The sequence below is a fragment of the Zootoca vivipara genome, chromosome 9 (assembly GCF_963506605.1).
Source record: "Zootoca vivipara chromosome 9, rZooViv1.1, whole genome shotgun sequence".
Lineage (NCBI taxonomy): Eukaryota > Metazoa > Chordata > Lepidosauria > Squamata > Lacertidae > Zootoca > Zootoca vivipara.
This window is the reverse complement of record NC_083284.1, coordinates 28,829,509-28,843,982: the sequence shown is the minus strand read 5'-3', so window position 1 is coordinate 28,843,982 and position 14,474 is coordinate 28,829,509. Positions and strand designations below refer to the sequence as shown.

At 42.0% G+C, this 14,474-nt stretch overlaps 1 protein-coding gene across 1 annotated transcript in view; it reads left to right on the top strand.

Annotated features, from left to right (window-relative positions):
- The first annotated feature begins 323 nt into the window (after positions 1-323).
- Positions 324-14,474, top strand: part of ANXA5 (annexin A5) — a 29,921-nt gene continuing 15,770 nt past the window's right edge. Inside the window, exons 1-5 of the mRNA XM_035112905.2 lie at positions 324-482; positions 888-929; positions 9,434-9,518; positions 10,346-10,440; positions 10,929-11,042. Coding sequence (XP_034968796.1) covers positions 921-929; positions 9,434-9,518; positions 10,346-10,440; positions 10,929-11,042 — 303 coding nt within the window. The 5' untranslated portion in view covers positions 324-482; positions 888-920. The remainder of the gene's footprint in view (positions 483-887; positions 930-9,433; positions 9,519-10,345; positions 10,441-10,928; positions 11,043-14,474) is intronic.

Below are 14,474 nucleotides of genomic sequence, written 5' to 3'. Positions count from 1 at the left end.
GCATGCACACTTCTTCAGATACTATCTGAATATTATCTGAATATCTGAATATTCTGATATTATCTGAAGAAGTGTGCATGCACACGAAAGCTCATACCAAAATAAAAACTTAGTTGGTCTTTAAGGTGCTACTGAAGGAATTTTTTTATTTTACTTCAATATTGCTTGTCATCCATCATCATCTGTTGAAACGCCTCAAAATTCGCCCTCAGTTTATTGGCGATGATTTGAGACGGGGCGGGAGGGAGCATCTGTCGGGGACTCGGATGGAAAGCCAGCCTCTCCCTGGACGAGCGCGCTGGTAACGGAGAGGGGATGGGTGTGGCTACAGGCAGGAAGAGCCACGACGCTTGGCCTCGAGCGAGAATCAGAGCGCAGGGCGTGGCGAGCAGCGAGAACCGCAGCGCTTCCCTGGGCGCCTCCACTCTGTGCGCGTAATCGCTGCCGTGCGCTTCGCTGCTCTCTCCGTCGGTCGAGTTTCGGTGAGTTCCGCGGGCGTGTGGGCCAGGAGTTGTGGACTGGAGAGGGGTAATGGCACCTTATAGAGAAGTGTGTAGTGAAGGCTCTTGCAGTGCAGTGCGCTAATAACAAAAAATAAAATCCTGCGATATATAAGGAATGCGTAAACATCGTTGCAGGAGGGAAGGCATTCTCTGTCTGTGATAGTTCCGTGCGCCTGCTGAGGGGAAGGGGGGACATGGGGACACGTTTGCCGGCTTGGGCGTTGGCTCCTGACGTGACGATTACGAAATCGGAACTTCTGGGTGCTGGCAGGGAATCCTCCGTTCTGCCTTTTTTGCGCCCCCGCGTTTCCTGCGCCTTTGCCAGAGTTTACTGACAACTCCACAGAGCACAACCTGATACTTTCTGCTCGGCTTCTCTTGCAGCGTCTCGTCTTCGCCGGATCGATTCCCGAAACAATGGCAAAGGTGAGTCATACCCGGATTCCTTTTCTTCCTCCTTATTAAAATGTGTTTTATTAAATTAACGCAGGGGTGGGGGGTGGGGAAGCAGCCTTGGCGCCATCTTGCAGGGCATTCATTTATCCGTATGGGTTCCTTCTCCCAGTCTGTCTCTGAAGAGCTCAGGGCGATGTGCAGGGTCTCTAACCGCCCTCCCTCTTTATTACAACCCAGTGAGGTACCGGTAGGTTAGATCGAGGGAAGGTCTCATTAAAGCTCACAAAGTAAGCTCTGCAAAGGAACGGTCATGGTGGCTGTTGGCTTTAAAAAGATGCTTGGCAGAGACATAACAAAGTTTTCCTTCCCCTGTTAAGTACTTGGAAGTTGGCACCTGGCTTACTGGCAGTACATGCGAAAAGGATCTAGGGGTCTTGGTGGACCACAAGCTTAACATGAGTCCACAGTGTGATGCAGCAGCAGCAAAAAAGAGAGAAAAAGCTAATGCTATTCTAGGCTGCTTCAACAGAAGCATGGTGCCCAGATCATGGGAGTAATAGTACCACTCTATTCTGCCTTAGTCAGACCACACTTGGAATAATGTATCCAAGTCTGGGCACCACTATTTAAGTAGGATGTTGACAAGCTGGAATGTGTGCAGAGGAGGGCAACCAAGATGATCAAGTGTCTGGAAACTAAGCCTGATGAGGAGCACTTGAAGGAGCTGGGTATGTTTAGCCTGGAAAAGAGGAGACTGAGAGGAGATGATATGATAGCCATCTTCGAATATCTGAAGGGCTGTCAATCACATGGAGGAGGGAGCATGCTCGTTTCCTCCTGCTCTGGAGCCTAGGACTCATACCAATGGCTTCAAGTTACAAGAAAGGAGATTCCCACAAACATTCAGAAAAACTTTCTGACAGTAAGAGCTGTTCAGCAGTGGAACAGACTCCCACAAGAGGTGTGCACTCTCCTTCCTTGGAGGTTTTTAAACAGAGGTTGGATGGCCATCTGTCATGGATGCTTTGGCTGAGATTCCTGTGTTGCAGGGGGTTGGACTAGATGACCATCTGAGACCCTTCCAGGTCTAAGATTCTATAATTCTATGACCGTGACAGTCTGGTTCCCCATCATTTTCTTAGTCCCTGCCTTACTGAAGAGGAGTGTTTTCTGGTGGTTGGGGAAGTCTGTCCTAAAGATAAAAGGGACTTTCACTTCTGCCCTTAACTTTCATACTGAGTCAGTCCATCCAAGAGTTTTAAAGAGAGGCAGAATCCATAGCAATATGAGCTCAGCCTAATCATGTGAAATCCACGTCAGACTTTCCCCCATTTTTAATTGTTTTAGCCAAGTTTCCTGCACTGTAGATTTGTGGTGTGAGAGGGTGTTGTCTATTTCTAGTGGTTAAGAAGCAAGAAGCCAGGCAGAGAGAAAGATTCCAAATTCCACTTTCCTCCTCCTCTGTTTTCTATTACTTACTCCTTGTGGCCAGGCTTCTTTTGCATTACAGTACATTCATTTTCTCTCTTTCTGAATGACTTTTTCTTTGTAAACCTTAAAGTTATTTTTTTCTAAATAAATATGAAAACTTTTTAGTATCTTTGCAAGACTTTACTTTGGAAGTGTCCAAGAATGGCAGCTGAAGGACTAAACACATGTGACTACAGATATTTTATAAGTTTACAAAAAACAGCCCTGGGGGTGAAGATAATTTGGACCATGATATTGGTCTGGGTGGACACCTTTTATCCTTTGCCCCAGTGTCATAGTGCCAGCGCAAATTGCCCCATCCCTGAGCTGCCCTCCGCAACATCCAAAGGTCCTGATCCACTAGGCGCTGGGTTGGATTGAACCCTGCACCTTGCAGAGTCAGGCCCAGGCTGCCTTCGGGCCCAGCACTGGCAGCAGCAACAAGCAGTTCCTGCTTGCCCAGCCATACTCATTGCCACCACACCAGCGTACTTACCTGACCTGGGGGTTCTGGATCACGGGCTCTAGTGGGCAAAACAGGTGCCTCAGCTATCTCCCTCTCCCACTGAAAACAAACCAGGACTTCTCCAAGAAAATGCACATGGCACAAAGGAGCATTAGGCCCTGGTGGGCCACCCCCTCACCCACTTGTGATGGGCCAAGTGGGATAGCTAGCCAATCAGGATTAAAAAATAAAATAAAATAATTCCTTCTATCATTTCTCACTTCCTTCTGTGGCCCCCTAGCCTCGTGCTGTGTCCCCCCATTTATACATTTTCACCTGTGGCTCCCTTTGAATATCCTGGGGGGGGGGGCAGGAGGGTCATATGGCCTTCAATTGGGAAATACTGCTTAACCAGAAGTTGGTTGCCATTCATAAACATCAGAATCAACACTATGTGTGTCTGCAGCCTGAACAAAACATCTAAGAAAAATATGTTTATCATGGGGTTACAATCCAGGAGGAAGCTGGGCTGCATACACATTGAGCATCCTTGCTCTGTTCCCAGACCATCATGTATTGGGTGCATAGGCTTTTTTGCATGATCAGGGAACCCCAACTGTCTGTGCTTCCTGAATTTCATGGGGAGTCTAAGCATTTTCTGCCAAATATGCATAGGTTCTCTCTTCAGATCTTTTTCTCAACACAGGGAGGTATGAGTTGGAGATATTGGAGCCAGGAACAGCATTTGTGGGCCTCTGCATGCATTCATTAGAATGTGTGTGTGATAACTTCTGAAGAGGGAAAAAGAGGGAGTAAGAGGCAAAATAATGTGAAGTACCCGGCTCAGCTCATACAAACATTCCATTTTCTGAATTCCATGAAGCTCACAGTTTGATCTTTGAGAAGATAGATGAGACAGAGAAACAGCTTGATTATTTAATGGGATGATGCATGATGTAAATGTAGTAAACGATAAGGGGCTCAGAACAGCTAGTTTTGTTTGCAGTTACTCTGATTCTTGAAGCCTGAGAAATAAGTCTGTTCAAATACCTTCCACATCATATCTAGTCTGGCACTGTGATAACATTCAAAGCAGCATGGGCAAATCTGGCTTATGAGGAATGAACAAGCAGGAGCTAACTACAAGTGAAGTAAGATAATTTTTCAGTCTTATGGAAGGCATGCTAAAGAGTACCATAGATTACAGAAGTTACTGGCACTTAGTATTTGCCTAGTCTTGCTCTGCTGTAGTCTGGGTTGACTAACAGTTGTAATGTTATATCACAGTACCGTCACCTAATGTCTAGAATAACCACCTTGCTGCAATGATTACCCGCGTCCTTTGTAATTGGAGTAGTTTAGCTTTCTAACAAAGCTGTTTCTATAGTAGCGGTGCACAACTGTCACATGTTTGGATGTTGTCCCAAGATACTAGGAAAGGAAGCCCAGAACATTGAGTTGATTGCAATGTGTGTACCTTTGGAGAATATGCAATATAAAAGATGTGTGTACTGTTTTTAGGTATGTTTAATTGGGCAGTCCTTAAACCAATGTTGCTACATATAATTTTGTATGAAGGGCAACACTGCCTCTACTCATGTACAGAGTGTCTTCCTACTCAGGAACACACAGTTGAAAAAAGGGTCACTAACATGGCTTAAAACCTGAGCAGCCCTTGCCACCTGTCCATGGCTTGTTATGAACCTATTTATATTCAGAGAAAGTATATTGTAAAATATATGCATATTGCATCAGCTGTAAAGGGTGGAGCACATCCATTAATTTATCTTTTAAAAAACCATAGGCAAGGGTTTGGTTCTTTTCTGGTTGGTGCTCATACTCCTTTATAAAAAGAAAAATGATTGATTCATTCATCTACCTTTCATAACAGACATGATCTTCAATGTATGTATCCTATAGGAAATGGCTCCTAGAGCACACATCCCTGGATACACAAAGCAGGCTCATTCATATTGTGAGCACACTCAGAAGTGTTTTCCTGTTAGGGCGGGGCGCGCTGTGGTCTAAACCATGGAGTCTCTTGGGCTTGCCGATCAGAAGGTCGGCAGTTTGAATCCATGCGACGGGGTGAGCTCCTGTTGGTCTGTCCCAGCTGTTGCCACCCTAGCAGTTTGAAAGCACACCAGTGCAAGTATATATATAGGTACTACTGCGGCAGGAAGGTAAATGGCATTTCTGTGTGCTCTGGTCACGGTGTTCCGTTGCACCAGAAGCAGTTTAGTCCTGCTGGCCACATGACCCGGAAAGCTGTCTGTGGACAAACACCAACTCCCTTGGCCTAAAAGCGAGATGAGCGCCACAACCCCATAGTCACCTTTGACTGGACTTAACTGTCCAGGGGTCCTTTACCTTTACTTATATAGACATAAAATGATTTTTCAGAGCAGGGCAGACTTGAAGCATTATAGGTTTGTTGCTGTCCAGGGCATGCTTGGTCATTTCCCATCCTGCTGCTATTTCTGGTCCTGCAGCATTTTTAAGGTTTTTGAAGCATTTTGTTGCCTGTGGGAAGTGGGGCACATTAATACAGACTTTTAAATACTCAGTGCTAGCTTCTGCCAATAAAATTAGCAATAATAAATGGGTCAAGGATACAGGTGCAGTGGCACAAATTGTCCAAAATAAATTGGCTTCTCACCCACCCACCAGTGTTCTAATGGAAGAGAGCCAGGAAGAGACCTCTTTCCAAGTCAGTTTCACAAAAGCATGGAGCTTTGCTCTGAGGTGATAGGATTGCGAAAAGGAACAGTGAAGAAGAAAGGCCTTTGAATCCAGTGTGGGTCGTGTTGTCTCTTTTCCGCTATCTGAAAACAGATGGTGCGATTCCTCAACAAGCTGCTGGTTTGGAGGCACCCAAGAAGAATATATTTGTTCTCTTGGATTAATTATCAAAGGAGAAGATGGATTGGATTTTAATAGTGATGTAGCAAACAAATGAATAGGCGAGGGTGATGTTAAAAGTAAGTGCTTAGGAATCGATGGTGTAGCTAAGGACCAAAAGTGCAAAAGACAGCCTTGCAATGTTTTTTAAAAAGGAGAAGTATATGCAATCTGGTAGGAAGGAGTGGTGGACGGAGAGACTGCTTAACTCTTTCCAATCCTGCTGCTGTCCACTAAAAATCCCTCTGCTGATTTTTCTCCCCACGGAGTGAGAGAGAATTACAAAGTTTTCTCATTTATAAAGGATATTTTTAGTAGAGAAATGGCAGGAGAGGGAAGAGTTAAACAGTCTTTCCTCTGTTGAACTTCCACTCAAACTGGCAGGTTTCCATGACTCCTATTCTTTTTAAACAACTAAAGCAGCCCACAGGCCTTGGGAAGCTGTTCAAACATACCTTGGCTGATCTTTCTCTCCCCTTACATCACTGCTTAGCTTGTCTTCTCTCCCATTCACCTCCTGCTAACTCTCCTGTTTTCAGAGCACACGTATGTTTGCAGACTGTAGTCTCCCCACCACCACCCTGATAGCGTTGTTTACATAGTTCAATACTGGCAGCTGTCCTGGATAATGAAATAATGGGAAGACTGGTAGTTTTCTGCCTGGGTTCTGCCACAGAAAAATCCTAGTAAGCTACCTTCTCAATGAATGTCACTGTCTTTACTTGGAACGCTAGGATTACAGCGGTTAAACATGCATATACTTGCAAGATGAGGGCTTCCAATCATCTGAGCTGTTAACTAGGATTGCTTGTGTGTGAACAGAAGCTCGTTGCAAAACTCTGCATGCAGGATTGAGTCTTCAGTGTATTGCATCCTCCTCCCCAACCCTTCTGTGGTATTTCTCTCCACCATAAGCATTCTGCTGGAATTTGCCCACACATGTTATGATAAGATCTAGAAATGAACACTTATGCCAACTCTGTGTAACTCTTTCTTCCTAACTGAATACTCAGCATGTTCTCAATTGTAGTCAAAACAAAATTCAGTGGTACCTCTACTTACAAATTTAAGGGATTCTGAACGCACATTTCTAAGTCGAAAAAATTTGTAAGTCGAATCCCATAAGAATGCATTGGGAGAAAAAATTCGTAAGTCGAAGCAACCCTATCTAAAAATTCGTAAGTAGAAAAAACCCTATCTAAACCGCATCCAAGATGGCGGATGGAGCTCCGTTCATAAGTAGAAACATTCGTAAGTAGAGTTATTCGTAAGTAGAGGTACCACTGTAGAAAAATTCCTTCCAGTAGCACCTTAGAGACCAACTAAGTTTGTCATTGGTATGAGCTTTCGTGTGCATGCACACTTCTTCAGATACACTGAAACAGAAGTCACCAGACGCTTATATATAGTGAGAGGGTGGGGAGGGGTATTACTCAGAAGGGTGGTGGGAAAGGGTGATTGACTGACTGATAGCTGTTAACGACTGTTAATGACTGCAATTGGTCTTACAGGAAAAAGCAAGGGGTGAGATGGCTAAAGATAGCTTTATCATGTATAATGAGATAAGAATCCAATGTCTGGTGACTTCTGTTTCAGTGTATCTGAAGAAGTGTACATGCACACGAAAGCTCATACCAATGACAAACTTAGTTGGTCTCTAAGGTGCTGCTGGAAGGATTTTTTTAATTTTTTTTTTGACTACGTCAGACCAACACGGCTACATAACTCAATTGTAGTGTAAGTGTTGTAATCCTAACACAAACAACAAACAGCCCCAAAAAACTTAGCTGAACTGGGGAATTAATTCAGCCATACTGAAAAAAGCAAGTACCTCTTTAATTTTACTGCAGTATCTTTTCCCCTCATATGTATTTCATGACAAGATGAAAAATAATCCTTGCTGATCTCCCAGTCTTGAGACACTTTCAGATTATTTTTTAAAAAAAACCTTTCTCCACACCAGTTCATAATCTGATCAAAAGGTCATTCTAAACTGATTTCAATAGACAGCATACATGCAGCAGTCTTCTTAACCAAACGCTCCTTTAAACCCAAATTTTATTTATTGATTCATATTTTAAAGCTAAGAATCATTTGTAAGCAGTTTGTAAGAATAATAACAGGGGCCTGCATGTAATTGGCCTTGATACGAAAAATGGTGGTCACGATGTTCCTCTTTGCTAAGGAAACGCCTTATTAGTCAGTTGATTTGGACAGGCAGGCAAGGAGCTTGTAAGCTTGGCCCCTTCGTAAGGAAGATGCTTTGGTGCCTTGCTTCCAGGTGTCCAAGAAGGGCTCTGGTTGTCTTTCCTGCAGGGAAAGGGGTTGTTAGAACAGTTAGAAGGCAGGGGTGTTGGACAGCTCCCCTCAAGCAGTCAAACAACCCTTGGCCTTCCAGCCTTGGAGCTGGGAGGGAGCAGAGTCATCACACAACTGCTGGAACAACCCTGTCTTAAATCTTCCACTTCAAAGATGTTAGAGGTGGGCCTAGTCATTTGCTAGAGGACACTGGCACCCCTGCCACAGTGAGCAGAAACGTAGAAGTCTGAACAATAGTGTTTATTTGAATTGATTGTAAGTTTGGGCAGGGGTATGTCAGTGGGTGTGGAAATATTCATTTAGGAGCAGGAAAAATAGTGTTTACTAGTCTTTTTGAGTTTTCTAGTCCAGAATAAATTGAATAAAATGTTTTATGTTTGACATGTTGTTATGTTGCCTGTTGCATTTACTTTGCCTAGATTCTTTTTTAAAAAATGTAGTGTAGCATGGCAGCTATCCCATTGGGATATAATGATTCAGCTTTGGCTTAGAATAACACACGCATCTGCTGCCAGATAAATTACAGCTGCTGTTCAGATGCCAATTCTGTTTTGTCCTCTGTCTTTGCCTTTGACTTATGGTTGCCCTCTGAGCTAGATCCCTTTTGCCAGTTTTCTAACAATAGAGCAGATTAATTGAAACTGGTGAATAAAGAGTTGCGATTCCTTGCTGGAGTCAGAGAACAATGCTAGTTTAATGTGCTTATGCATCATAACATTTGAGTCAAACTTGTTGGATTCTTTTTTTATTATTATTACTTTATTTAAATTTTCAAAAAACAACAACAACCCAATTGAAAACAGTTCAGTCCATATTCAAACATAGAAATCATAGATCCTTCTACAGTTTCAATACCTTCACCTCCCTCCCTCACCCCTTGTGCTTCCCTTCACCTGTGTGTGATCCTCTTTGCCTACTATTCTTTTTGTTATCGTTGCATTGACCTCTATCTAATTTATCATGCCATTACTATTCTATTGTATTTTGTATCTCCTTGCGGCTTATTTTAATTATAGCATATTAAATTTCAGACTCTAGCACCAACTTTCCCCATATATTCCTTTACACATTCGCATTCTTTCTTATTTTCTTGAGTCAAGCATTCTCTAATTGATGCTGTTAGTTTTGCCACCTCCACAAACTCAAACATTTTAGTTCTCCATTCTACTACTTCAGGTGTTTTATCAGATTTCCAACTTTTTGCCCATAAGATTCTGGTTGCTGCGGTTGCGTACAGAAATGCATTCCTTTTATCCTTGCCAGATTCTTATTGTTCCTGTCTTTTAGATATTGAGTTAATATTAGCGTTAGATGATTGAGGATTCCACCCCTGCTTTTGGAGTTATTCTAATATTGCCAAAACTGCAATGCCTTGATGTAATGTTGTGTTTCTTTCCAGTATACAAAAGGCACCGTGAAGGATTTCCCTGCCTTTGATGCCAGAGCTGATGCTGAGGTCCTTCGAAAGGCAATGAAAGGCTTGGGTAAGGCATTAATTGTTTTACAGACTAGGTGGACCATTATCAGAGTTAATCAACATGTTCGGATTCCTGCTTCATCCCTTGACATAGCAGTCATTCACTGATGTTTGCATAACCAGGATATGGCATGCTTAGAAAAGCAATCATTAACAATGTGTTCCAGTAAAAGTAACTTTATCCTTTTTCCCCCCTGAACAGTGGAAGCCCTGTTCTAAAATAGTTACATTTCTCAGGAAATGTTAATTATTGTTTTTCTAAAATAAAGGCACCACTGATTGATTAAAGTGTGAGCTGGAAGCATTGATTTGGCTTCATGATGTCACAGCATAGACAAATTTGATTGGCTATTTGGCATCATTGGGAAGCCTGATCAGAATTAGAGTGATACTTCCTGCTCCAACTCGGATGCCATGTTGTTGTACATTATCACTAAATCTAATTGGTTGCCTCACACATACCTTGGGCAAATTTCCCTTTTTCTTTTAATGGCGATGAAGCAGGAGGTTGGAGAACTAATTAGTTGCAAGCAGTGCTTGAAAAAGGTCATTTGAGTTCATGGAAATCTCCCTCATAGACCAGGCACTTTCATGGGCAGAAATCTGGTTTAGCCATGCCATACCAATAATGCATGTTAAAATATGTTTGGATTGGATATTGTATGGTGAAGTAGAGAAATATTTATATAACTTGCTTCCAGCAACTCAGAATTTCTAGAAAGTGAATATTCATGTGTACTGTAGCCTATTTTCAATGCTTGACATATTTATCTACAAAATATTTATGTTCATCATTGCAATCAATCACTCTGTTTTTAATTTGCATAATTTAAGGAACGGATGAAGAGCCAATTGTGAAGATTCTAACGAGCAGAAGCAATGCGCAACGCCAGGAAATTGCGGTGGAATTTAAAACGTTGTTTGGCAGGGTAAGGAGGCTACTTTGGGTTGGGAGTTGATTTGTGTGCACTTGTCTGTATAATATGGATTTAGTGATGAATAATACTTCAGGTCATTTACCTTCCTGCCAGAGCAGTACTTATTTATCTACTTTTAATACTTCAGGTCTACTGAATTTTATATTACTCCATGCATTCATCCCCAAATAAATACCATACTTTTCTGTGTATAAGACTAGGTTTTTTTAAAAAAACTAAAAAATCATGTTAAAAGGGGGGATAGTCTTATACAGGGGGCAATCTCCCCCATTTTATTAATTTTGAGTCCCCCCAAATAGAGGGGCATCTTACACACAAGGGCGTCTTATACACAGAAAAATACAGTATACACCCTTCATGAACTTTTCATTCATCCTAGTGATGTTCCAGTTTTTATGGCTGATGGGTTAATTTTAAACTGCATTTCTCATTAGTCAGGCATTTCTTATTAATTAGGCATTCTTCATTCTGTCAATTAGGACCTGGTTGATGACTTAAAATCGGAGCTTACAGGCAAATTTGAGACTCTGATGGTTGCTCTGATGAGACCTGCACGGCTTTTTGACGCCCATGCACTGAAGCATGCCATTAAGGTAAAATGAGTGGCACAAAATGAAAATATTGATGACTTTTTCTTTTTCTTTAGAAATGTTTCTCCTATCATTATGTCTTCCAATCATTATGATGATGATTGTTCTGCTTGATTATCTATGGTGATTGCTTTCATTTTAACGATCTCATTTATTTTCTGATCCACCTGAGTAATTCCAGAAACATCTCAACCACTTGAGCTTTCAATGGCCTTTTGTCTTGTGGAAGAAGTGCAAACAATGTCTCGTCCATAAGTGTGTGCAAAAAAGCCATACATGCCAAATGATCGAATTTCACAATCACAAGGTGTCTTTCCTTTTATAGTGGCCCTCTATGTTAAATTTATGAGTGAACCCCATTGAAAGCTGTTCTGCTTCCAGTGGAAGTTTATAATGGCCATTAATGGTTTGTGATTAAATACATTATATACAATGCTATCCATAGGGATGGGTAGCCAGCAAGGAAAGTTCACAAGAGCTTTGCCTGATGAACACTGCATTTTGTTTCACAAAGTAGCCAACCAGGTTCCTATGCAAAGCCCATTAATGGGACACAAAGACAACAACTTGCTCCCATGTTGCTTCCACCAAGAGGTATTAAGAGGCATCTTCCCTCTGAGCCTGGTGATTTATTGTGATTTAATAGCAATTGGCCACCGCTATATCTTACGATGGCAAATTCCATAATTACCTGTTGTCTGCCCTGAATTACCTTCTCATCAATTTCATTGGATGGCATCAGGTTCTAGAACAGTGAGAGGGAATAAAACTTCCTCACTTTCTTCACACCATGCATAATCCGGTATGCCTCTTATCATGTCTCCTTTGCTGTCCCCCTTTCTGCTCTAAGAAACCCCTAGTTGTAGGTTTTCCTCATAGGGCAGGCCCCTTGTCATTTTTGTTGCCCTTTCCATGTAAGACAGATAACCGTTCTGTAAAACTGCTCACATTTGGCAATATTTCTCTCAGCACCTTTTGTAAGTACCTTTCAAATTTCAGCACAGGGCTTAGGCTGGGAAACAAAATAACCTCTAGATATTATGTGCAAACGTCTGGTTAGATCCAAGAATGTTTAGCCGGGACAAGCCCTCCAAGATACAGTTACTTACTAGTACAGTTATTCAACTATGTAAACTGTTTCCAGTTGCTTATCCACTCTGAGCAGAGTATTCTAGCCAAATACTGATTATCCTTTCCCAGCTAGGAATTTGAGGCGGGAAGGTTACTGGGGTCGCTGAGTAAATGAAAGGCCCATGATCTCATGTTAATTTTATGTGATAAAAATAATAATCATTAAGCTGACAGAAGGAGGAACAGGGATGGAATGGTTAATGATTAAAAGACTTGTTACTCAAGCCAGCTTGGTTATACTATGTAGAATGAGTAGACCTTTGTGGGAGGTTTTTTTTTGGGGGGATGCCTGATGAAAGCAGCCATTGATAATTCTCCATGACCACCCACCTTACAACTCTTCTGTTGTTTTACCCTCCTGCCTCAAGAGACTGGAATGACATTTTGGGTACTAGAACCCACACTGGGAGTCCACACCTCTGCAGGGCACCTGTAAATGGTGACAAGCTCATGTTTGGAGCCTGGCTGGCTAAAAAGCAGTGGTTTACCTAGTTTTCCATATGGTCATTTCACTCATGAACCTATCTGCATGTTGTAGGAAGAGGCCTTCTTACACTTTCCTCCACTGTCTGTGGAGGTAAGGACCCATGGCCAGGCCTTAGTACTGGGCCCACCCTTAGAGTTTCACTTCCTACAAGAACTTGGCAAGGCCTTTTCCTGTGTGTTCAGATAGCAATTGAAGACAGTGCTGCTTCAGTTTATTTTTTATGATGTTCACTGAGCATTGATTTATTCCCTTCCTGCCCCAGTTGCTGTTCAGTTTTGTTTGTTTGTTTTGGTGCATTTTGTATTTCATTTTAGTGTTTTATATAGTGGATGCAAGCCATTCTTTCAGTCCCACATCTGGACAAAAGTGAAATGGTTTTCTAAATTACTAAAAAGCATATGGTGGGAGAAGGTTCCAGGGGACAAAAGCAGGGAAAAGATTAAGCACCTTCTTTCCCCCACTGTTTCTCCATTGCAAATGCCCCAGATTTTCAGACTTTGGTCTGCCAATGAAAGTTGAGTAGTAGCCCCATGAATGCTACAGGATAAAAAATAGGGGAGCATCTTTGCCACTGGACTGGCTTGTAGTCTATTTCTTGCCCCAATTCAAAGTGCTGGGTCTAACTTTTCAAGCCCTAAGCAACTTGGGGTTGGGTTACCGACAAATACCTGCCCAGACTTTAAGATCTTTATCTGAGGTCCAAATACAGTGTGACTACTAGGGAGAGGGTCTTTTCAGTGGTGGCACCCTGATTATGGAATAAACTCACCAGAGACCGTTTCCTGGTACCTACACTGTGGTCTTCTTGGTACCATTTGGCGACTGTTCTTCTTTCCCTAGGTTTTTAAATTCTCTAACCTTAAAGCAATATTTTAGTAATATGATTTATCAAAGTTTTAAGATCTGTAAAATGTCTGTTGTGAGTATGCTATATTGATTTTATCCTCTGTTGCCAGTTTTGTGCTGTCTTGGATTTTGTGGTTTGTATATTTTGTGGTTTACATTTTTATTATAGGCCACTTTACGTTGTTTGGCACTCCCAAAATATGGATAGTAAATAAAAATAAAATACAGATTTTATACTTACAGTGGTGGAAAGCAAATACATGACCTCTTTGCTACATGGCAAATTCTGCACAAATTAGTGCAACTGACATCTCAACTCATCGAACAGATGGCATGAATTGGCCCTTGATTTTGAAGCATCCCTGTGTGTTCAGAATAAAGAATTACTTTGTTCACAAGTGCTGCAAATACATGCTGAGCAGTAAGCTCTGAAAAGAGGGGAGATAAATGAATCAAAATGGTTTATCAACCATAAATTCAACCAGATGTTTGCAGAGCAAATCTAGGCTTGTAGTGATAAGGTAGTTTAAAATATTGGCTTTCAAAGTATAATCTTGTAGCGTTGTAATGTGACCATAGATATTAGAAGAAAGATACATCTATACAAAGTGGCAATTAAGCAAATGCATTAGCACTGCAACTCTAGAACTATTTAGAGTCCTGGGCACTGTCAAGGTCACTTCCTAGCCAAAGGAATGCACACGGCTGATGGTTAAGTATTTATTGTCAAAGATAACACACACAGTCGCTTCTACAGCTCTGGATATCTATACATACCATACCAATTTAACGGCTAGGCAGCTGTTCCTAGGTCCGCGTTCTATGGAGCAGTTGCAGCAACAGGGGACCACCTCTGCTCCACTGGTTTATGTACCTTCCCCTGATGGGTTTCATGCATGTAGTCAGAGACTGCGCCTGCGTGGAAGCTTCCTCCATTCCTCCCTTTTCTATTCTCTCCTGGTTCTGGGGGA